General features: G+C 37.1%; 1 protein-coding gene across 3 annotated transcripts in view; it reads right to left on the minus strand.

Annotated features, from left to right (window-relative positions):
• The window catches only part of ADGRB3 (adhesion G protein-coupled receptor B3), a 509,374-nt gene that overhangs the window by 23,973 nt on the left and 459,043 nt on the right, over window positions 1-26,358 (minus strand). For 2 of the 3 annotated variants that reach the window (XM_039346723.1, XM_039346726.1), the window contains 6 exons: window positions 23,988-24,073; window positions 19,656-19,754; window positions 19,121-19,292; window positions 12,603-12,698; window positions 9,675-9,714; window positions 5,482-6,125 (listed from right to left, as the gene is read on the minus strand). In XM_039346723.1, the coding sequence (XP_039202657.1) occupies window positions 5,482-6,125; window positions 9,675-9,714; window positions 12,603-12,698; window positions 19,121-19,292; window positions 19,656-19,754; window positions 23,988-24,073 (1,137 nt within the window). The remainder of the gene's footprint in view (window positions 1-5,481; window positions 6,126-9,674; window positions 9,715-12,602; window positions 12,699-19,120; window positions 19,293-19,655; window positions 19,755-23,987; window positions 24,074-26,358) is intronic. The other variant, XM_039346725.1, reaches the window with a different exon arrangement.

The following is a 26,358-nucleotide window of genomic DNA, read 5'->3' on the forward strand; positions in this document are numbered from 1 at the left end:
ATGTATACGAGATCAGCCAGCTGATTTGGGACAGCTTGTATTCTGATACCTTTAAAAAAAAATAGTCTAAAGCCCCCTGTGGGATACAGTAGGTCTCAGTGGTGAGAGAGTGATCAAGAAGACAAGTGCACATAAGAAGCCAGGTTTGATCCTTTCATAAGCTCGGATGGTCGTATGATTGACTGGAATAGCTCTCTTTCCTTAATATTTATCGACATCATTATTGCTATGCATAGCAATAAAGTCATGGACAAATTATAACCCCAGCTGATGTTCATCTTTTCCTTTGGATCCTCAAGTGGTTATGCATAGGTCATTTTGGCAGTGTGCACTACGTTCTTTAGACTTGCTGTTTATTGTTTAGATTTATTGTTTATTGTTTAGCGCTTCTTCATAACTCATGGTTATTGCATTGCTATGCTTATGCCGCCGTTATAAATAGATATAGCTTAATGGCGGTGTTTTTTTTTTCAAATTTGTGATTCAGATCCTACTTATTATTTGTGTAAATGTGTACACTTTGCAATATATTAGTTCAGAGGTTCCCAACCTTTTGGGCAGTAGGGACCAGTTATGTGGAGAGGTTTTTTAGTGGACCAGAGGGGGTGTGGTTTTGTGTGCTGCCTGCATCCTGTGGATGGGGCTTTGCTTGTTTGTGCAGACCGGTTGCTGGTATGCTGCGGCCCAGTACTGGTCCACAGACCCAGGGCTGGGGACCTCTGTGTTAGCTCATTTAACTCTGACTGCTTACATATATTTACTTTGTTTCCTGGACACATGAAGGAGTCTATAATGGCATAATTTTTAAATTATTATTTGCAAATAATATCATGATTAATGATAGGCCTCATCATTTATTTTATTTGCATAACTTTCTTGGGAAACACTTGGCACTGATAGCAGATTGGTGTAGTTTTACTAACAGTAATATCAATTTAGTATCCAATTGTTCTAGTTATCCTTGTACACATGTAAAAGTTTTTTAAAACTTAACTTTAATTATATGTACACGTATCAATATAGCACTTTGGAGTCCCCCAAATAAAATTTTGTTAACAGGCATGTTTTCCTAGCAGCCCATTTCTGCCTGCAGACCTTTCACACTTACAACCTTTGCAGTATCCCCGTGGTCACATGATTAAAATTTGGACACCTGGCATATTTAGGATGGTCGTGGTGTCCTGGGTTCCTGTGATCTCCTTTTGTGACCTTCTGATAAGCAAAGTCAACGGGGAAGCCAGATTCACTTAACAAGCCTGTTGCAATGATTCACTTAATAACTGCAATGATTCACTTAACAACTGTTGCAAGAAAGGTTGTAAAATGGGGCAAAATCCATTGAACAACTGTTTCACTTAGCAACAGAAACGTTGGGCTCAATTCTGGTCATAAGTTGAGGACTACCTGTAGTCCATTGGAAAAAAATCATCTTGATTTGGGAAAAATTGAAGTTTTGTAATTGAGCAATGGGTGCCTTCAACCTTTGTCAGTATAAGGCACCTATTTGATTGTTAACACACTCTTGAGGCATCTAAACAATTTATCCTTGCCCATTTTTGGTGACTTTAGAGAACGCTGAGTTATCATCCATGCTAAATAATGTACTTACTGAAGCACTAAGTGAACATTTACATCTCCATATGTATATATCAGTGGTGGTGAACCTACGGCACGGGTGCCAAAGGCGGCACTCAGAGCTCTCTTTGTGGGCACGCGCACTGTCGTCCCAGTCCTAGACCTTCAGCTGGGTTTTATAAAACCTTTTCACTTTAGGCCTCCGCCACCATGTACCAAAAAAAAAAAAAGGTTCAATCAATCAGTCAATTTCAACTTCTTGTGGGGAAAAAAAAAGATCTTGCAAAGTTGGCATTGATTGAACTTTTTAGTCCTACCCACTCTGCTGTCACCACTGCAGCCACGCCCACCCAATGGGCCACACCCACCCAATGGGCCACACCCACCCAATAGGCCAAACCCACCCGGCACCCGACGATGCATAAGTGGGTTTTGGGTTGCAGTTTGGGCACTCGGTCTCTAAAAGGTTTGCCATCACTGATATATATCATTATAGGATATTTTCTTACAGTCGTTGATACTTAGGAGCCAAAGGAGGGAGGGAAATGTCTGTTAAATAAGTCATATTACTAGTTTTTTTTCCTGCTGTATGTGACTATATGTTTAATAATAAACCTACATTTTCTACAATTACTGTATGTCTAATTCACCAATGTTCGTTTGATACTTGCAGTAAAAATAAAGGCTCAAAGATTAATCACTAAGAAATATTTACTCGTTGTAAATAAATAATAATAAATCGTTCATTTTCTATGTTCTTCTTTAAGTAGAAAATACTCTGAATGCATCCTGAAAACTCAGAATTTGTTCAGAATTGCTGCTGAAACCAGGAGCTGGAAATACTGCTTGCATTATTAGGGTTTGGTAAGTAATTTCCTAGTTGCACAGTTCCCTTGAGTGCCTTGGCACTCTTTCCTCACTTTTATTATGCATCTAACAATCATTGGTGTTGCATTTTCAGATTTTAAAATGGATGAGCAGAGGCCACAAATCACACCAGTGCCCTTTACTAACACGACTAATTAACTGCGCGGAAGTAATGATAATATGGCAATGTAAATTATGTAAAAAGCTATCAAGATAGTTGGGGTTATGATTACATTGAACATCGAGAAACATGTCATCTGTCTAAATGCACACCCAGTGGCAACATCTAGCGAGTCCTTCTTTTGACTGAGGAGGAACATACCAAAAAACAGACATTTCTGAAGATGTTGTCAGGTCCAAGCAACTGAGAATGGCACTTGAAGTTACTTCTGAGTAGTTGCTTTCTGCTTGCAAACAGAATCTTGCCAGACTAAAACAATTAACTGAAATAACTATAGATATCCTCTGTGGATTGCTAGGGAGGGTCCAGCCTTGTTCTCCTCCTGCCCACCAGACATACCAAGCTCCATTGTCTCTTTGCCCTCTGGGAAAGAGCCCTTCCCTCCTTGCAACTCCAGAATACGTCCCGCCACAGATGTGGCATATCCATCTATAATACAAATACCAGCTCAATATGGTTGTATCTAAGTCCTTAGTGTGCTATGAAATGGAATAGGCTGATTTTTTTTTTTTTTAAAAAAATAATCTGCATATTTTCTTTTTTCTCATATATTAGTTGAAGTATTTCTTTCACCTTCTAGGTGGAGCATACTGATAAGAAAATAATTGAAATGCTAAGATAATTGAAATGCAAAGCAATTCAGAAAACAGAGTTGCTTTTAGTCTCGTGCTTTGCTCTCTACATGTGCTATTTCTAGTTATCAACTTTGCTTTTCATTCATACACAAGGGATATTACAGAGACAAAAGAGGGACACAGATATAGTTCTGCCATGCCGGCTTTTGTTCCGAATGCCAGTATGTACATGGCTTAGAATGCTTAACCATCACTTAACATTTGCTGGGTCCAAGAAGCAGCAAGAAGAGACATTATTGTCAACCTGCATAAGGAAATGTTATCCTTGTGAACAAAGCAAATAAATGTATAAGATTTTCAATATTGTCAATGATTTTAGAGACATGCTAAAGGAAGGAAAGTATTCCGAGGCAGATGTTCTACTGGACTTGATGCTGGAAAGCCGAAACCTCGTTCTTATTCTCCTTCTATTGCTTTCTATAACTCTGCCTAAGAAAACCTTATAATGTTGTGGAAGGACCTGTTTTCCCTGTCTTGGGTTTTAAGTGCTGCTCTAACTCTTCTTGCCTTCTTTCAGGCACCCCCATAAGATCTGGTGATACTTTATACTCTCTCCTCCATTCTTCTGCTTCCTTTCCATACTTGACTAGTTTCTCTTTGTTCTTCTGCCTAGAAGGGTTTCCATTTGCTCCCCATTTCCCAATCCCTTCCACTCTTCATTGGTGCAACCCTCAACAGTCTGACTTAACTTTGTCTTTTATAGCCCATAACAATAACAATACTTTTTTTTAAGGTGAGTTAAATCTTGAAATCCCATTATAGGACTTTCTGAAAAAAACAACAACAACTGAAAAAGACCCATATTGATTTACCTGTTGCAACAAGAGAGGCTAGAATGACATTTTAGTGGGAGTGTTTTATACTTTGCTTGTTTGCCTTTTAGCATGGCATCGGATGCCTGGGAAATGTGTGAAATGGTAAGTGTTTCATACTTTGATATTCCGTTTTTGGCATTCTATACATTTCCTAGGGATTGTATAAAATGCTTAATTTCATACATTGATGATAACATATATACAGAAATATGTACTTATGATAAACATAGGCAATAGATTAGAACCTCTTTTGACCAATTCTATTTATGTTTAAAAAGGTCCCTTCAAGATACTCAATATGCATTGTATGCAAAGCCAATCAAGTTGTAAAGAGGCAAGGCCTAGCCCCTGAATCATAGAACCCTCTTCCCATCATTCAAGCAAAAATACAAAAATCAAACAATGCACATTTTGCCTCATCACACTGGCTAATAGTATGACCAGGCTAATAATAAAGAAAAAAAATGAAAAGAAATAAAATTCTATCACATTATTTGAAGCGACTAAAGATCTAGATTCTTAGAAGTAAAAGGAAAGAATATAAAGTTGGTTTATATTATATTAAAATAGATATTATCTCTGGTAACCCTTAATGGACTTTTGGTGACATCAGAACTGAAGCAATAACTTTATGGATTTGTTTATAGATAGGAGAGGAGATGTGGGAAGGAAATCATTTGTTATATTTTAAGAAAAGGTGATACATTACTAAAATTGTTTATACCTGTCATCATAAAGGGGGAAGTAATTTCTTTGTATATATATTTTTATTTTTCCTAATATTTTTTCTCTTTTCTATTTCTATGTCTATTTCTCCACCTTTTTTTCTTGCACTCCCTTTTTACTTTTTATCAGTTATTGTTTAGTTTGTCTTAGTTCTGTAATTAAAAATCTTTTTATAAAATTACTGTCAGATAAGAAAAACTCTCCATAAGCCATTAGCACAGGGCTCTTCAAACTTGGCTCTTTTATGACTCATGGACTTCAACTCCCAGAATTCCTCAGCCAGGCATGAGGCTGAGGAATTCTGGGAGTTGAAGTCCATGAGTCATAAAAGGGCCGAGTTTGAAGACCCCTGCATTAGCACAACAATAAGTGCAGAAACATGCATTACACCCAGAGAGATAGGAATAGAGGGAAGGAAGGGAAACACAGACAGCCTTGCAAGAGTCTGATACTGCAGCCTATTTCAATATAGTATAGTTTTAATCTTTTTGTGAAGTTGGTTTCCTGATCTGGTCTACCTTGTAGGGTGGAGGGTTGACAGTCCAGCAGCATGAGAAAACAGTTGCATGCTGCATGTCTTTGGTGTGTGTGTGTGTGTGTGAGAGAGAGAGAGAAAGCCATCCCCATCTGTATTTGACACAACAAAAACAGGATGCATGCACTCCATTTCTACATCACTAACCTCCAAAGAACTCATTGATATGGTTGATCCAGTTTCGCTTCTTGCTAGTCCTGTGCTATCGTCCATCTCGGAAGCTATGAAATTCTTTACAGCTGTGCGAGGTTCAAAAGGCAAGTTCTGCATGTGTTCCTGGGTGGGGAGATGTTGATCTAAACTCATACTGAACTGGTCCATTACATTTGGGTTCATACTAAAATCAGGATTAACTTTGTAGTGCAAAAGCCTTTCGTGAGGCAAGGTCTCCATGCCTAGATTCAACTTGCTGTCATCCTTCAGCGATGCCTGTGTGTTCACTGAACCTCGGGGCATGACAATGTAGTCACTCTCCATCATGCGGTCCTGAGGGTGGACTACATCCATGTCTGCACCTCTCAGGTTGTCATCAGTACATAAATAGACAGTTCGCCGTAGCTCAGTGTTGTCTTTTTTAAGACACTGGTTAGCTAATTCACTCATGCTCATAGGCATATGCATGCCTCCCGACTGCTGAATGATCACTTTAGAAATTATATTCCCAGGCAATGTGGAATAGTTCATTCCTTCAGGGTTGGCTGGCTTGTCTTCTTCATCATCATTCAGGGAGATTCTAGATAGGGTGCCTGTTATCGTAGCTGCTCGGCATGGCCCAATGTCCTTATGGAGAACTGTGAATTAAAGAGCAGGAGCACAAATTGATAAACACCTCTGAAATTAGAAGCTGGATTCCATCTGAAAGAATGTCTTTACTCATACTGGTGCTGGATCAACCTTCTTCAACTTGGCCATGAGGAGAAACTACAATTCCTGAATTTTCAACCTGCTTTCAGCCTGGACAAAGGAGGGGGCCAAGTTGAGGAAGGCTGAAAAGTTTTAAACAAAGCAATTATGACATTATATATATCAAAGAAAAGGACAACCATTTAGGATTAAATTGTCAGAGAAAGGAAAATGATTTATTTTAGGATCCACTCCTTTTTTTCTTCCGTCTTTTCCATTTATGGTAGCTGAAATCAAGGGTAGTCTTGATATTATAACATGTATAATTACTGAGAGTTATACGTGGTGACAAATTATTCTATTAAAGATGTGTGATTGCTTTTCTATTTTCAATTAAACAAAAAATCTATTTGCCTCGAAGCAAGGATATAGAGGAGAGGGACGAGACCATTTCAAATCTTCTTGTAATGTAATTCTTAGCGGAAATGGATAAAAATCCATTTGAGAAAATTGTCATTAGATTTTTCCTAAGTGCAGATGTCAAATCACTTCAGCCAGCCACCTTTTATTAAATCTTTCATTTAGAGGGTCAAATTTTAAATCTTTAATTTTTAATAATGAAACCTGGTCATATTTACCATAAAACTGTCTTTTTCAACAGAGTGCTTCTCCCTATCCTTTTTAAGCAGACATGTTTTGGAAAGTAGTATCACATTTCCTTTGGTTTTAAGGAATTGAAATGAATGACTCTGTTTCGAACATCTAGCTAAAAATCACAGTATCATTAAATTGCCAAGGAAGGGAGATAAAGGCATCGTTGTGAAGTGCAGATGTAATTAACAAGTGTTTATTTCAAAGGAAACTAGGAAAGCCATTTCAGCTTAATGAAACAGTATTAATGTATTGTTTGCAGTGATATATAAGCACATTGACGGGAACAATTTACAGTTTGCCATGTATTCACTGACACAAGAGGAACTCCTCAAGAAACCATCACTAGATTCAATTATTCTTGATAACTTTTGTCCAGTTTCTAACCTCCCCTTTTTAGGAAAGGTTGTTGACAAAGTGGTTGTGAAACAGCTTCAAAGGATTCTTGATGAAGCAGATTATCTGGACCTCTTTCAGTTAGGTTTCAGACCTGGGTATGGAGGGAAACAGCACTGATCATGCTTTTGGATGATCACTGCTGTGAGTGGGATGGGGTACTGCATTCATCCTTGGTCTTCTTGACCTCTTGGCAGTCTTTGATCATCTTATCATGGTATCCTTCTGGACTGGCTATGAGTGTTGGGGCTGGGTGGAACTGTATTGTGCTAGTTCTTCGTCTTTCTCCAGGGCTGATTCCAGTCAATGTTGATAGGGAGTGTGAAGTCCCGCCCTCAGCTCCTACCGTTTGGGGGCAGCACAAGGTTGAGAACTCTGCTCCTGTTTGACATCTACATGAAGTGCTGTTGAAGTCATTCATTGTCATGGGGTGAAGTATCATCAGTATGCTGATGATACTCAGTTGTATCTCTGCCCTTAAGTGAATTAACTGTGCTGTCCTTTCTTGGTGTTTGGATATGGTGGAGGTTTGGATGGCAACAACAGGTTTTAGCTCAACCCTGGCAAGATTGAGTGGCTTTGGGTTTTGGGGCCTTCAGTTTCTAGGGTCTTATCATCTGTGGAGCTGGATGAAGTTGAATTAACTTCCAACTAACTCATGACTCTTGCTTAAAGAGAAGATAACAGTTATAGCTAGGAGGGCCACCATGAAGACCTCTGCACGGTCTTGCCAGTTGTGCCTGTTCCTGGACAAGCAAGTCTACTCTCAGTTACACACATCCCAAATGGATTACTGCAACATGGAGCTGCCCTTGAAGAGCATTCAGAGGCTTCAGCTAGGAAAAAAATGTTGCAGTGTGATGTGTGCTCCGAGGTCTGTGCATGTTACACCTCTGCTCCACAAGCTGCATTAGATGCCAGTTTGCTTTCAGGTTTAATTCAAGGTGTTGGTAATAACCTATAAAACCCTAAACGACATGGGGACATGTTATTTGCAGGACTGCTTCTCTACAGTTACATCTACCTCCTCTTATCAGGTCCAGTATGTTACCCATCTTGTTTATAAAGAAGTGCCATCTGATGGAAACCAGGAGGACAGCCTTTTTTGGTGGAGCACCTGCCTTTTGAACATAATTCCTCCCATTAGCTTAGATTAGTTCCAACCTTACTTGTCTTCTGAAAGGCTTTACAGTCTACAACAGTGGTGGTGAACCTATGGTACGGGTGCCAGAGGCGGCACTTGGACCCCCGTGACCCCCTCCTCTCCAGCAGCCCCCCTGAAGGAGAATCACCCCTGAGTGTAACCCATGCGCAGCAGTGCAGCCAAGGACATGGCAGCCAGGCAGCATAGACAAGACTCTACCCTCACACCCCATCATGCACAGTTGATGCTGCAGGGTGTGGGCAGAGGGCGTGATCGCCATAGTGCTGCTGGGCTGCTTGGGCGATCTGCGGTGGGCCCTGGCGGCAGTGAGTGGCCCTGCAGGCAGGCGGGGCAGGGGATGGGGGGTCAGAATGGGGGTGGGGCAGGGGTGGAACAGGGGTGGGGCCAGTTTTTGGGCATTCGGTCTCTAAAAGGTTTGCCATCACTGGTCTACAACATGGTTTTGCCAAATATGCCTGAGGATGCTGTTATGGTTTAGAGCCTGCCAAGTGGTTATATTCAAGATTTTCACCTGCCTGCTTTTTCTGTTTTTTGGTTGTAAATTTGATTTTTAATTGGTTTCTTAACTTGGTTTTAAAGAGGATCATTGTGTTTTATCGATTTTTTGGTTTTGTTTATTCATTATTTATTTGGTTGTTTTTTATTATATTGAAAACAGAACCACAAATGTGAGACAGGCAATTGTACAAGTTGAATAAATAAATTCATAAAAATAAAATAAATAAAAATTGAAGCTCATATCTGGTGGATCATCTTTGCTCCCTTAGATTTTAGTGAGAACCTGATGGCAAAGTTTTTGGCTTGTAGAAAAAGGACCTTTCTACCCTTTACACTCAGTGCCTTGTGACTGATGACAATTGGCATTTTATTGAGCTATAGCCATATTTAATTAAGCACAGCATTAACTGAATATGGAAAAAATATACATATGTATATATGGGAGTTTATATGAATTTGTTTGCCAATTGAACTTCTGCTCCAATTATAAGTACTTTTCTTTCCTAATCCTTTTGTGCTTGCATATGCAGATGATCTAATTTATACAGACTCAGATGCTATCTCAGAGAAGTTGTTTTTAAAACCTTGTAGCACCTGAGTTTTCCCAACCTGCTTAAAAAAATGATTTTTTTTTCATACTCAGTTTATACAGTAACACTATTTTTTTATCAAATTTTGAACACCTCTTAAGGTTTGTAGGCACTCATGTTGTTAAAAAGAAATCAAATACTTCAGAAGGATAAAGCTACTTTTAATTTTATTTCATTTGGTGCTCGGACAGCCTTACCTGATCGACAAGCAATGTCCACATCTTTTTCAAAATCTGTCTGTAACAATAAGAAATAGAAGTGAAATGAGACAACTGTTAGCAATCATCAGCTAAAGGTCAAGCTAAATGTGGAACGTCACCCACAGGTGCCATCCCAGCTCTCAGACTCTGTAACATGTAACACAGCGTGCATCACATCTTCATTACACAGTGCATTGAACCTTCACTCTTCCAGCCAGTGATATGAAATAAAATAACAAGCACAATGATGTACTGAGCTATAACACCAGGCCATGTGTTGGATAATTAAATATTACAGAAGAACAGAAAAGTGTTCAGCAGTAATGACAATTACCAAGCAGAAGATGCTATAGCATCCACTTCTGACCTCAACTATCACATTTCCTGCTAATATCTTCCTCACTAAAGCTAAACTACACATTCCTACAGAATGACCACAACTGAGAGTTTGAAAAAAATTCAGAGAAGAGGAACTAAGACGATCAGAGACCTGGAGACTAAAACATATGAAGAATAGCTGCAGGACTTGGGTTTGGCTAGTCTAAAGAAAAGAAGAAATAGGGGAGACATGATAGCAGTATTCCAGTATCTGAGGAGCTGCCATAAAGAAGAGGGGGTCACATTATTCACCAAAGCACCAGAGGGAAGGACGAGAAACAACGGTTGAAACTGATCAAAGAGAGAAGCAACCTAGAATTAAGGAGAAACTTCCTGACAGTGAGAACAATTAACCAATGGAACAGCTTGCCTCCAGAAATCGTGGGCGCTCCATCACTGGAGGTTTTTAAGAAGAGGCTAGACAGTCACTTGTCTGAAATAGTATAGGTTCTCCTGCTCATTTATTTCATATGTAGAGATATGGCAAAGAAACATTTAGCACCAGTAGAGAAATTCAACAGAAACCATGCTGATGCTAGGTCCATCATAAAAAAGGTTTTCACGTGATCCTTTGTAATTCTGTATTTGTACACGCAGAAGAATCACCTTTATTAAATTTTCAGTTTTGATACTGATATAGGCTAATTAGGTTTTCCCACATAATAACACTTCATCCCTGCATTGCATTTCACCTACCTAGCACTGCAGACGTAAATACACAAACGTTTTTAAATCATGGTTTTATTAACCTCTTCAGTGCATGTTGTTGTTGTTTTTAACAAAAGGTGACTTTTTTCAGTTCTCTTTCACAGTAACTTCTCAACATGTAGAAATAATGGATTTTTATTGCATACAGGCTTAGTCAAAACACTTTGCCCACTATGGAATTCAGAAAAGTACTGGAGATTCTATAAAGACTCACTTGTAAACTTGTCCCTTGCAACAACTGCGACACAATTTCAGAAATGCACATAATATATACCAGAGAAAAGCCTGGGTTTAAATGAACAGGCACTTTAAAAATCACCTTGTTTTTAGCCCACAGAAACAGCTGCATTTGAGGAGATGGTCCTCTCTCCCTACTTATTATATGTAGTTCTCCTTGTACTATTTTGAGTGGTAGGAAACAAGTATGGGAGAAATGTTCCAGATTGCTCAGTTAATTTGGTATATACGAGGGGTTTCTTAACAGTTAAGTACACGTAGTCCTCGACTTACAACAGTTTGTTTAGTGACCGTTCAAAGTTACAACAGCACTGAAAAAATTGACTTATAGCTGTTTCTCAACTTATGACTCTTACAGTATCCCCATGGTCACCTGATCAAAATTCAGATGCTTGGCAACTGGTTCATATTTATGACAGTTACAGTGTCTTGGGGGGGTCATGTGACCTGCTTTTGTGACCTTCTGACAAGCAAAGTCAACGGGGAAGCCAGATTCACTTAACAACCATGTGACTAACTTAACATCTGCAATGATTCACTTAATGACTGCAGCAAGAAAGGTCGTAAAATGGAGCAAAACTGTCTCGCTTAGCAACAGAAATTTTGGGCTCAGTTGTGGTTGTAAGTCGAGAACTACCTGTCCCTTAAACATAGCGGCATATGTGGCAATTTTGTGGTAAGAATAAGCAAATCCTTTCAAGGATATCCTAGGAAGTATATGGAATTTATTTGTAATTTTACACACACACACACACACACACACACACACAGAGAGAGAGAGAGAGAGAGAGAGAGAGAGAGAGAGAGAGAGAGGGGGAGAGGGGGAGAGAGAGAGCAGTATAGTCATTTTAATGTAATGGCTAAAAACTGACCATGAAACAAACAGTTGAAACCCTGATAAGGAAATCCTGTTAGGAGAGCAGCTGACATAATAAATAATACACCATAGAAAGCCAGTTTGCAATATGTAGGATTATAATTTAAAAGCTATTTTGCAAGCTTCTAATAATACAAACAAAACACATTTATCACATTGAAGGTACTATGAATATGTCATAACATCACCATCACCACTGCCATCACCACCATTTATAATCATCTTCTTCATTCCTACATAACCTAAGAGTTTTCCCTTTGATAGTCTCTTTTGCATGCAGGAAAATACAGCAGATTTGAAATTCATCAGAAAATGAATTGTATTTATTATATTATATTAGATTTAGAAGGCCATCAAACTCTCCAGTGGCTTTGGGTGGTTTATGTCATTAAAAGAAAGTGAAACAGTTTAAAAGACAAGAAAATGAACTTATATATTTCTATAATGCATGTCTATGAATTTAGAAATAAAATAAAAGTAATTATATTGTATAATGTTTGCTTTCTATTTCAATGTAGTAATTACTGAATCTATTCATTTTATGATTCTGAATATGGGACAAAGTGTGAAACTTTTCCACCACAAGATCAAAACAAAGAGAGGGGGGGAGGGAGGGAGGGGACAGGGAGAGGGAGAGAGAGATATCAAAAATTTTGCAACCAGATATGTTAGCCCTGATGCACACTATGTCTGCAAATAGTAGTCAAGGGTAAATATAAACTAACCATGATTTGAGCATGTCCATTAGGAAAGGAACTTGATGAATCTGCATTGATTGGATCTTGGCAGTTTCTTAAACGACATCTAAATGCATCTTGAACCTGGCAAGATATAACAGATATTCAATATACTTCTTAAAAATAGATAATCATAGACAAATTATTAAAGCTATAACAAACAAATTCTTGATTCATCATTATTTTCTCATTTGGTTTCAAATGATGTTTACAGTGACATTATGATAATTGTACAAACACAGTAAGCAAATTAAAGCGAATATTTAAATTGGATTAGCCCAGGCCTGTGAATAGCTCTTGAGATGAATGTCTCAGTGAGACTTACTCCCAGGGAAGTAGGAATTGGACTAAAGTCACAGATCCTTTGTTCAGTATGCCAAAGCTATTTTTATGACTTCCTAGAGTAGAACAATAAATGCATTCTACCTTAGTGAGCATAATGGTAAAGACCATTTAGACAATGGGAAGAAATCCAGCAGGTTTCTTTCCATAAATATGGATTGCATCCTTTACCTGACAACTCTTAAGTACTAACTGACACCAATATAGAAAAAACAAATACTATAACACCATAATGGTCTTTTGAGGGAAAAAAAAACCTACCTGAGTGATTCTATTTGGACAATTATTCAGATAAATTCTAAATTGATCATGCCTAGATCTGCTGTGCTATATACAAAAATATCCCAGCCATGTTAATTTGTGATGCTCAGTTGGTCAGTCTAGACCACAGATTATCTGGGAGCTATGGAAGTAATCTTACTGCAGTGTCTAGAGGCTGTAAGGATCTGGATGGAGAGGAACAGGTTAAGGGGTAAACCTTAGCATGATATGTACCTGTGAGTTCAGAAACTGGCTAATTCTGGGAATTAGTTTCTGGGTGTGGTTGACATATTCCTAATCACCTTTCCATCTTATATTGCTTGGGACCCGGCTATCTGAGTGACTGCCAACTCTAAACAAAAGCTGTCCACTTACGGCATGCTTGTAGAAAGTGCTTGCTGAGAGTATCTACTCCTCATGAATTGCAATGAGAGGCAATCAGAGAGGAGGAATCTCTGGCAAAGAATGCTCTTTTTATGCTGTCCCATCAGACATAAGAACTGCATCCTCACTTTGGGCATATTTGAAGTTTTTCAAATACCATTTGGGTACCGAGGGCTAAATTGGCAGAGGTACCTTGCTGAATGGTTAGTTTTAAGTTCTGAGGATATATGGTGTGATTAGAATATTGTGAGTATTTAACTTATTAGAAATTATTAAATATTTCCATTTATAAAGCTATTGCTTTATTTTGTATTATGTTGCTGCTGTGAGCCGCTTAAGATAATTGAACCAGTGTAAAAGCAGCTACGATAAACAAAACAAATAAAACGTCATTAAAGATGGATTTTTGGTTTCCTCATTTTGTATTACTTGCCCAGTGAAATTCCTTAGTTATCATATTTCCTCATTTTTTTTACTCCAACAATCTAACCTCTATACTCCATGGCTTTGTTCTGAAAAACAATGCTTAATTATTATCTCAGTGGGGTTTATTTTTGCTAATTATGTAACAAATGGAACTACAAGCACTCCAGTTGGGTTTAAAGCCAAATTCCAGAATTCTCAACATCTCTGGATGAATGGCACCAGTTTGAAGAAAACTCGCCAGGACTTAATCTGTTGGAAGATAAAACATGCCAACTTGTGTCTGTTCCACTGACATTCCAGGAAAATATTCTAGCTTCTCTAGGTTGGACTATGGCTGAAATGGCTCCTGCACAAATCTTTCCTGTCCCATTTTAGTAACATGCATAAGCAACGTAATTCCATCTCACAGAAATTTTTGCAGTAAATTTCAGCTGTAAAATGTCATGGACTAGCAGTATTGGTTGATATGGCAAAGCAAATTTACTTTATCTCACTTGCAGGAATGGGGTCAATACTGAGCTGCTTATAACAATAATATATTCAGCTACAGCCTGATGAAAGAAGGCATTATCTCTGACTAGTCAAATGTACAGAATGATTATCAGGGCTTTTGTCCACAGCATTGTTTTCGTAGACAAGCTCTATCCTTCTCACCATCCACTACTAGCGGAGGGAAAAGATGATTTTGATCCCCATCTTCACCAATCTTTTGGAAAGTGGAAAGGAAAAAAAAAGCAGAAAGGCCTCCAAAGATCCTGTATAAAAACTGCACAAAAACCGATGAGGGCTTTTTGTGGTCTATAGACCATGCTTTAACAGCTCATGTCCAGTAATATGAATAATAATGATCGAATCCATTTTTTTTCTGAGGGGTAAGCTAACCATGACCTGTCAAAGTCACTCTAAGCTAGCATGGTTGCCCAAGCTTCTAGCTGCAGTGAAAAGACCAGTAACCCCAAAACTGGAAATTAAAATGATGCTGGGGATGGAGGGAGAGCATGATTTTGACTGTCTGTCTCTTTATTGGCCCTTTCCCAGAAATCAAGATCAAGCCATCTGCCATGCTCGGGGTGTTTATAGAAGAATGGGGCATCATCAATTCTGTCTTGAAATTTCTCCCACCCACATTGAGTGAAAATGGGCTGTTCCATCCTATCTGGGCCTCTTTCTGTGCTCTCCCCCCTCCCAATGTGACATGAAGCTGCATGATTGTCTTAGAGTCAAACAGGGAGGGAGGGAGGGAGGGAGATGGAGAGAGAGAGAGAGAGAGAGAGAGAGAGAGAGAGAGAGAGAGAGAGAGAGAGAGAGAGATGGGGGGAGAGAGAGAGATGGGGAGAGGGATGGAGAGAGAAAGAGATGTGCTGAATGTGCGTATACCAGGGAAGTGGTTTCCCTGGCAACAGTAACCAATTCAAAGCTCCTCTTAAAAGTTGCCTTCTCTCTTCCCGTCTCCATTTGAAAAAAAGTCCATGACATTTAGATACTGAGGGTGTGGGGAGGAGGTGGCACATATTTGATGCTAAGCATAATTAAAAACAACAACACAGAGATAATAAAGAGCATTTCCCTTTATCACCAAAAGTTAAGATATGACATAGCTTAAATTAGGGGCATGGAATAATTAGGCATTTGATTTTTCTCTTTCTTTAGCAGACATGCAAGTACCCTACATGGCCACAGTTTACTCTATATGTATAATTGAAAGGAACTATGTGGAAGTTTGGAAGACTACATTGAATAGAGAACTATAAACTGAGGATTGTTAACTATTTTTCTATTGCATTCCTTGTCACTACCTTTCATTCATTATTTATCAAGTCTGGATAATTTTATTATCAAATTAGTGACCATTCTGCCATTTTACTCTGGGCTATGTCAAGCTATTTTTTCCTAAAACCTATGGTTGCAAATAAATGTTTAAATACAAATGTCCAGCTACCCAACTGACAACACTGGATATACTCTATATTTGATTAGGTCTTGATTCAAGCTACCTTGAGATGAATTACATGTAAGACCCTAATTATTTTAGATCTCCTTTTCTCATCCACACATTGTTCAAATGACTGATTATCATCACTATAGCAACCATATCAATACAGTACAACACCATCCATATACTCAATGTGAAATGTCTCTTATTTTATTTTATAACAACAAATGGAAGAACAAGGCAAATCTCTTTCCAATTTACATTTCTGATAATGGGATATAATAAATATGGATGTGTGAATGTCCAGATATTATTGCATGACTCCCACCTAGCACAGGCAATGATGGAGTTAGAGAATTGCAACACAGGGAATAAAATTATATGCATATGCAATTTCATGAAATGTAATTTTTCTCTTAGTTGGATGTTAGGACTGCTAAGCCAATTAGAAGGGGCTCTGAAGAGAAGGAAATAAATAAGGGTATAAGATTGTGGAATGGAGCTTGGAAGGAAGGCAGAACACGCAAAAAATCTCAACTAAGAGACTTTTTGAAAGCTATACAGTGATCTCAGAAAAGGGGCCATCATACGACAGGATATGAGGGACAAGAAAGGTGAGTGATTTCCCTTGCAAACTTTAGCCAAAGGATTGAGCTGATTTTTTTTTTTTTTTGCAAGGTTAACACAAATAGAGCAGATATTTTTCTTCTCCAGATGTATAGCTTCTGAGGCAAAGTACAGACATTGTTGGAGATGCCAAAGCAAAGAGTGAGCACTCTCAATTTGACCTTGCTACGCTATTCTTTCCTGGAGATAAAATTTAGACTGGAAATAGATGATCGATGATGTTTTTGATGCTTTCTATGCATTATGTTGTTGTAGTGACAGAACAAAATAGCTGTGATTTTTTTACTCTGAGATTTGACATTATCTATGACAAGTCATTTGACATTCAGATTTATTGTTTTGCCTGCTAGAGGCAGATTCCGTATCTCACATGGATAAATGACAGGCATGAGATACGGAACTCATTATCCTTTAATCCAACAATATAGGCATGTTTTAAAATTTTACTAAAAAAAAAAAAGAACCATCTAAATAAAGCACTTTAGAACTCGTGTACCTTTTTAGATGGGAAAGAAGACTCATTAAAGTCCGGAATACACAAAATCAGAAATCAGTACTTTGGGGATCTCCTTGGAAGCAAAATTCTTTAATCTTCATAACATTATGAGTTATTTTCTGACTAGAAAGCTACTTGGTGTAGTAGATTTTTAAATTCATGTATATAAAAGGTGCATTTTAAATATGGCTTATATAAGATTAAATATGTTGGATCTTTCATTTTTTTTATAGCACCCTTCCAGGTGGGCAGGCAAATTGAGAAGCAATCACTATCACCTGCTTCAGAGTGTTTGTGTTAAATAGTAGCAATATTCTAGAGTTTTGTCAACCAGATGCTTTTCAGCTGTTCTGGAATACAACTCCCATAATCTCGAATGCCTCCCATGCTAGCTGAGGGGGTCAGAAATATAAATGGGCAGCAAAAGTTCTAAACTTATAGTTACCCAATGATGATAAGGTTTGAAACCATACATAGAAATTGAAGTTATCCATCATGTTGCTCAAAATTTTGAGCCCACTTGGTTTTCTTTGATATGAATTGAAAACACAATCCTGGTAGGACCAATAGATAGATTATCAGTCTGACAAATTTATTCCCCCCCTTTTTTAAAACAAGAATTTAAATCCGCTTATCAGAATCAAACTTAAAATGAGATTTTTATATATTTAGAATTAGGAACCTAGATGCCTCTGATCATATGTTCAGCCTGAGAATTAACTTCCATCAGGTACAGTTTCTTATATCTGATGATTTATGCATAGGACCCCTTGGCTTTCTTTTTATAGTGTTCTAATACACTGGCAGTGAAAATATTTATTGATAACTTATTGGGAGTTAAAAATGCCGGAGTCTCTATTATCAGTCTTCCAAAGATATACCAATCCATCTTCTGCTTATTGAAACATGAAATTGCCCTACTAATCATTTCCTCAGGACAAGCTTACATCTACCATAATAGACAATATACTGCCATGACAAGCTGAAGCCAGCCCAAAGGGGTCAAGCATAAATGTAATGACCAAATCCAGTGTGGCTGTCAGAGATATCTTGATGCCTACTCTTTTACTACCCCTCAATGGTAAATTATTGACCTTGTGGAAGACCGTTTTTTCACTCAACCACCTGTAGCTACTTATTTTGCCCTATTGATTCCCAGAATGAAATGCTACTTGGTGGGCGATAACTACAGGGCTTCTTGGAGGTGAGGTGGAACAGACCTCATTTTCTATCCTGTGGCTATTTTTTTTCTGTTTATGGAATGGTCTCTCAGTGGGCCAAGAAACAGGAACTACTTTAGCAAGGCCATACTGAATTCAAAATAGGATATGTGACTCCTTGAATTGAGAAGCAAAAAACCCAGTACTCTTTTCAAGATTTACTCATTAAAGCAGAAAATTTGGTCTAATATATGCAGGGTCAGTTGCAAATGGACAGACTCTTCAGAGATGGAGTTCCCTGTTCCCAGCAAAAGCTTGGAAGAGGAATATTAACCCATTTGCAAATAAGCTGCACTGTTTTCAGTGAGGACAACAACACTTCCGGCTATGAGGCTGATATGTGGTAGCAAATAAACTATGGGAGGTATAGCTTTTCTGCTGTTGTAGTTCTGCTATTGCTCATTGTGGATCAGCACTGAGTACAACAAAAGTTACACTCTTGATCTCTTATGTGGGACTGAAGTCTTCATTTCAGGGATAGTTAGATTGTTAGGTTCAAGCCAGATGTCTAGGAATAGCAATAACATTTAGACTTATATACTACTTCATAATGCTTTACAGCCCTCTCTGAGCAGTTTACAAATGTCAGCCTATGGCCCTCAACAATCTAGGTCTTCATTTTATGACCTCAGAAGGATGGAAGGCCGAATCAACCTTGAGTCGGTCAGAATCGAACTCCTGGCAGTGAGCAGTGAGTTAGCCTGCAATACTGCATTCTAACCACTGCACCACCATGGCTCAGGAAGCATTCTGGGTTGTTGTAAAATTTCATAGAAATAGAAGATTTGGAAGACAACATCTTGAAGTGGTTTCTTACCTCCCTTCGGAGAATGCAGTGAACCATGACAATGACCAACCCCTGCAATGAATCAAATACAGCAAAGAGTATCTGAAATAAAATGGATCGCTTGTCAGTCATTGCCAGAACTGCAGACATCCAAGTGAGAGCCAGGAGAGGTAGAACAACACAGGAACTCCACAGGGATGCCCTAAACAGAGACAGAGAGGAAAGATAAAAGCAACAAGAAGATTGTAGGACTATTGAACAACAAAAGCAAAATCAACTAAAGAGAGACAGGCATATCCAAATATATAAATCTTACTTAAGGATGGCAACATTTTTTTTTAAATGTGAAAACCCATGATGTTATATAGTTATAGAAAAACTGATATTGTAAAATATTATCCAGTTGAATTAAAAGGTGCGGTTGCCATTTTTCCTTTCCCGTTTTTAAACAATTAATTATGTTCAATATTAGCAGTTTTAATCTTTCATCACTGTAGCATTTTTTTTTTGTTCACATGCACTGCATAAGATTTGTAACAAGAAGATGTAAATGATTAGGACTAACATGGCATTACTGGCGGTGGTGGCTGACAAAGCTGTTGTTGAAACTACTCCACACTTGGCACATTTGAGCGTCAAACCGCTATGAGGCTCACTCATCTGACTGCAAACAAACAGAACACCCACAAAAAAGAACAAAATATTGAAATTTTTGGTCACTGCTGAAATTTAGCTTTTTAAATATGATGTCATGCAAAAAAAAAAAATAGCAAGTTGACTTATTCAGGATGAAACACTCTGATTGATTTTAAGCCTATATAAAAATCATACATTTAAAAAAATTACACATCAAAACATGTTAATTCTATCAGGGGAAGGAGAGGCTTCATTTTATCCAAGGTCTAATTCTTCCATTTGATAATTTTTGAAGCCTGTCCTGTCCCAATCTTCATAGATAAATGTTGATCACACTGAAGAAAACAAGCGTGTGGTAGGTTAAGACAAACAACAAAATGGCCCTTCTAATCAGACCACTCAGAAGAATAAGGATTTGCTCTTAACAGAGTAACAGAGCAGATTGATAAGGCAAAAATACAATACACACATTTCCACTGAAACTGGAAAATTCCCATGAATTAGTACAGATCTGTCAATTTTATTATGGGAAAGTATGAATCAGCTTCCCCTCTTAGTTTCCACTGAATTTAAGTTAATGCTGGTCTGAATAGAGTTTGAAATGAATGGAATTTCATGACAGTGTTAATTCAGGCTAGAAATTTAATAAAACACAGTACACAGGCATTAAGATTAACATATATTTATACAGGTACTTAGCAGCTGATTCTGTCTATTTTCACTGTTTTTATGACAAATTCATTAGCTGGCTATTTTCATTCTTCCATTCATCTTATTTTTTTCTATGATGGAAGATTCTTTTTAATCAGCTAAAGTAGCTATTATTATATACTAAAGACAAAAGAGGAACATTAAAAAAAATCTTCAATTGACTTGTAAAATATTGCATTTTCCCACACCTTTATTTATAGTAATTTATAGTTTTATTTTAAAGCCGTAGGATGAGAGTATATAAAAAGTTTCTTCTGAAGCAGAAGGTACAGGTTTTTTGGTTTTTTTTTGTAACAATCCATTGTTTATTTCTAGAACAAATCATACAAATAAAGAGAGCACACAAATAAAATGGAAGATATTAACATTTTCATTTATTTGATACATATAAACATGGCATGGGAAATGAGAATCTTATACTATGGTAATTTTTATTTTCAGGTCTGTTTTTGTTCAAAGGTACATATATAAGAAAAAAAGAGTAAAAAATAAAAATTATTCTGTATGAGGAACATGATGATGTAGACTAGACATTCTTGCACTGTGATATATTGAAAAACAATGTTAATGTTGATAATTTCAATAACTTTGATATATGTCCACTAATTCATACTTCTCAATTTACAAGTGAATGAAAACTATCTGTGTACAAATTATGTTTCCTTACAAAAATTTTCAGTGTGATTCACAACTAAAAATGTGCACAAACTAAGTGTATGTGTGTGCCCCTTAATGAATATAACAAATTGCACATTACCAAGAAAAAAAATGCAAACAAAAACTAGATGCAAAAAGCAAAATGTATTTATCCAGAATTTTTGGAACGTTTGCGAAATTTTCAAACTCACGTACAAGTTTCAGAAGAAAATTATGGCTGGAAAAATAAAAATGGGAGTGGAACTGAAGTGCACAGTTGTGCCCATCCTTACTGATATAGAGAAAACTGCTTGCTACAGGAGCATTGATCAAGTGATGCAAAAGAGGAGGTGACTGTATGAAAGCCCATGATGGTAGAGCTTGCCAGCTTCAGGAATGTTTCGAAGCTTAACCATTTCTCAGTTTGATGAGAGAAAACCTCTAGGAACCCCTAGAGAAGCCCTCTTTAGGAGTTGAAAAATAGAACATGTAAGAATTATATAGAAATGCATTCCAGCATCACCACTGCCCTGTTCTCTTTCCTATGCTGATGGTAAAATTCTGAAAGGGAATCAAAACTCTTTTTATTCAACAGAGATTAATGTGGACAGTGTGCAGAGAATCCAGACATTCTTTTCCATAATCTTCTTTAAAATTTATTTGTATACATTTTATTTTACAAATAACTCAAGACCGTGAACATATCCAAAACACCTTCCTCCTACTATTTTCCCCACAACAACCCTGTGATGTGGGCTGGGCTGAGAGAAGGCCACAGGCCCAAAGTCACCCAGATGGCTTTTATGGCTAAGGTGGGACTTGAACTCAGAGTCTCCTGCTTCCTAGTCTGGTGCCTTAACCACTAGATCAAATCAGACACTTTCCTACTTTGTAATTTTAAATCCTATACCCAGTGCTTTCAGACGGTAACTTCCACTTTGACATTAGGATTGTGTGTGAGTGCATGTGTGTGTGTTTGTGTTTGCTTATGGAGCATAAAACCCATTTCCCCAAATTCTTGAACTACTATCCTCACTTGGCAGACCATGTACAGTATACGCAGGAGAAAAAAAAATGCAAACAAGTTGTAAAACCATTATCAATTATGTGGCAGTTTGATTGGAAGGCGATGAAAGACCAGCTGAGTTCACAAAGCTCTCTTATTCGTTTAATAAATATTCTTTTAAAAATGCAACTATATCAAATGAAGTATTCCTAACCAATAATAAAACATCTCAAAGTAGGATCCAGCCAAAGTTAGTTCTTCTTGGGGCAGTTATCTGACAAAGGTGGTGGAGTCTTGCTAATCAAGTATTTTGTGAGAAGAAGGAGCAGAGATGATGACGCTACTCCCTGCAGCCCCTTCAGAACAAATGACTGACACAAATCTGACCTTGCTCTATTCATTTATATGTCTAGTTCTTGCATTGACAGGGTAACTGTGTGGTAGCCTACTCCTGAGAACATATACTCCCAAATTAAACTCAGGTTAACAGGGTTTAATTCTGGATAAAACTTGCTGCATAACATAGCATATATAGCATTAATGGGCTGGTGATACTCGAAACCTTTCAGATAGAGAAAATCTAAAGGAAATCACAGAAATGGGAGCTAGCATTATAGTTTTTTTTAATTATACCAGAGAAAAATAAAAAATACAAAAGGAGAACATGCACATAGTCACTACACAAAATTTGATGTTTATTCAAATTCATCACACCTGAGCTCAGCCCAGTGGGAGGGAGGGGAATAGAGCAATCCATTCTCCTTAACAGGAAAGGAAGGCTGCAATAACTTTCTTGTGAGAAAGCTTTTGAGTAGATATGCCACACACCCCCTCAAAAAAAGCATTTTAGGTGAAACCCTTTTTTTGCATAGAAAGCCAGACTTGGAATATTAACCACGTCTTCTACTGCTTTGTATGTAAAGAAACACCTTAAATTCATAGATTCTGAAATTGGTATATGCAAGTGGGAGAATCATTTTTCATGACCTCTTTTTGCCCTTGCAGCTTTCTGTCTATTTTAGAACAACAGTAATAAAGGAATGGGAGGGAAAAAGCAAATTGACAAAATTTCCTCAGCCTCATCTCCTGTGAACGAAAATCTCTGAAAAACCCAGAATCATTCTTTCATTTAAGTGCTACTTTAAGAGCACAGAATCCCAGCGACGAGAAGAAAGAAGAATGAAACAGAATGAGTGCATGCAGAAATGGTATGAATCAAATTTAGACTAATCATTTTTTCTCCATTTCTCTGAGAACAAACACTAGCTCTGGAAGTAGGACTAGCACTGATGACGTTAACTAGTTTGGGTAATGAAACATCTACAAGAAAACAACCAAGCTCAGAGAGCACCAAAACCCCCTAAGAATAAATATAAGTTTTTATATTCATATAATAGACTTTCAAACCCACATTTCACCTGCACATTGGAGAGCCAATAACTGCAGAAAAGAAGAGACAATAACACTTAGCTTGCTTATTCAGTAGTATGTCTAATTCTTCTGGATTCATAACCCATAAGCAATCACACAAATGGCCCAGTTTTAATATTTTTTTTTAATCTGAGAGAGCTTCTGGCATTTTTAAAAGTGGATTTTTTTTTACTAATCAAAATTATATAATTCTAAATACTCAACTTGTACAAAACCAAGGACATGCATGATTATTCACCATCTTTTTTTTTTGGTAATTTAATACAACTGTACTTGTGTTTTATTATTTTTCTGAGGAAATTTCACATTTCCTCAGGAAAAATAAGTTAACTGCAATATGGAGATGAATAGAACTGGAAATTAAATTAAGCAAAAAAAGGTTCAAAGTGAAATTAAATAAAAATACATGTGGTGAATCTAACAATAAATAGACAAAATTTAGTAATAAATCATTGATATATCCCAACTTTTGCTTACCCTGCTCGGTGTTTGAGTTTTTTATCTAGGATTCCATCTCTTGAAACTAGTTTATTAAACACAAGGATGCCAATCACCATGTTGACCTGATAAATGTGAAATAAACAAATAAAAAGGTAACAGCTGAATGAAACCTGAATCTTAATACATTTGGTATAAATTTAAAGAACCGGGAACAACAATTTGGATCCTATATCTCAGCATGTGTGACTCCTACAAAGCAAAGAGATGCAAGGACCTGCATTCTGGAGAGAACTAGATATTCCAGAAAGATGCCATGCCCTGTAAATCAGCCAATCAGTGTGATCCTTGCCAATGGTATCCAAGATAGACATGGATATGTATAGTCCTCACTCTCCTATTTGTATTTGATATAAATGAGAACATACATACTATACACCCATATAGAGAAATACAACTGTAAGACATTGAGCACTATAGAATTCTGCTTATCTATTTTGCACTGTTAGGTTCAGTTTGGACAATGAACTATAATTATAACATAATCTTATGGGAACAGGATAGGAAGGATCACAGTTCACATGTTTTGCATGCAAAAGGGAAAGTACTCGGTCTTGGATATCTCCAGATTCTAAGAACAAAGGGGGAAAATCTCTAATAACATTATAATTCTACTGGGAATACAATTTTTGAATAAGATTAAATTCATTAAATATGCAAATTTATGCACATGCAAAGATTACCTGTAAAGTGAATCCTGTTTAACTCTGATTTACTTTTATTTAGACAAATATAGAATTACACTGTTAATTGACATTTATCTACTTCAAAAGAGTTTAGAGCATAAATGGAAAATCATAGATCCCAGGGTTTCAAGTGGCTTTGTTTTGCATGCCCTTGAAACCCCTTCTCTGCAAAAGTCAAAAACTGATGGTATAATTTCCTGTGATTTAAGGCTTGAAATACATAGAAATTGTAGGCTCTGCTCTAAAGTAAGCTTAATATACTTTAAAGAATGCATGCATGTCTCTGAACAAAGGAAAAACAATACATTCTGGTTCCATATATGTATCTGACATGATTCTGGCTATTTGGCTTATCAATTCACCCACTGACCGATTCTATGTGTCAATTGTTTACCTTAATCTAAAGGAATTATAAAGGAAAAATGGACTTATATCAACATTCTTACAATAATTAATAATAACCTTGGCTAATTGAGATGTATATTGCATTTAAGCTGCAAGCTTGCTTATCAAGGAGTTCAGAAGTCTAATTTTCATTTTTAAACCAATATAGTTTATTGACTCACAGAGGGGTTGTTTTGTTTTGTCATCATAGATCAGCAATTCTCATGAATCCTCTTTTGAGTTATATTAAGTTATTCTTCCAAAGATATATTAATCATGAAAACTTTCCAGTATATTTTCAATACATTTTAGCACATTCAAACTTCACAATCAATCTATTTTGGGCTGATCATTAAATTTAATACGTTGCAGCTAAGTCCCAACAGGATCTTATCTCATAAAGATTTTATTAATTCCACTGGGATACGTAAAGATCTAAATAATTCAGAAATCTAAAATCTTTGAAAAATCATGGGCGTTCATAAAATTTGAACAGTGTTATGAGCCAGTTGCATGACTGAGATGCTGACACTTCTCACTTCTTGCTACATTACACTTTTATACACAGGAGACTGTGTCAGTGACAAAAGTAACACCCTTATTTAAGAGTGTGATAATTTTACTTTGGTTTTACACTAAGAGTCTAACCATTTGTTTTGTTTGTATAAACTTCTATACAATTGTAAAAGGAAGAAAATTATTTTAAAAAATTTACTATCTATTGAAAATAATCTAATCACCATAATAAATGTAAATCATTGAATATCTTAATAACACCATGTAGAAATTAAAACATTAATATAGTCTCTACTAGGCTGTTTAAAATGAAGACATGGAGTACTTCTCCTAGAGGTTGAAAAGAGGGAGAAAGATTACACAATTATAGGAGTATCCTGTGTACCCCCTCCTCCTTCCAATATTTTGGGTGGTTCCAATCCTCTACTCAGTTCCCACTCTTCCAATAAATAAGGTAAAATTAAAGATAGTGGTTTAAATACCAGATAAGATGGTAGAGGACAGATGTGGAGAAATGTGGTTTTACTCTGGACATATCCACTTTTTGTTTTAGCACACCTACTTTCCCCTTGGCCCACCACAGGCAACCTCTCATACATGACACAAGATCCATCCCAAAGAATGCATAATCTTATGGAACTAGATCTTACCACTGACTTTAGAGGCAACTATGACTCTCAGTGACAGTGGGAAGGGAAGGCTCCTAATTTTGGAGTCCCTTTGATATCTGTTTAGCCATTTTGAAAACAATAAACTTTATCATG

The sequence above is a fragment of the Crotalus tigris genome, unplaced genomic scaffold (assembly GCF_016545835.1).
Source record: "Crotalus tigris isolate CLP2741 ecotype Arizona unplaced genomic scaffold, ASM1654583v1 scf7180000018016.4438896, whole genome shotgun sequence".
Classification (NCBI taxonomy): Eukaryota; Metazoa; Chordata; class Lepidosauria; order Squamata; family Viperidae; genus Crotalus; species Crotalus tigris.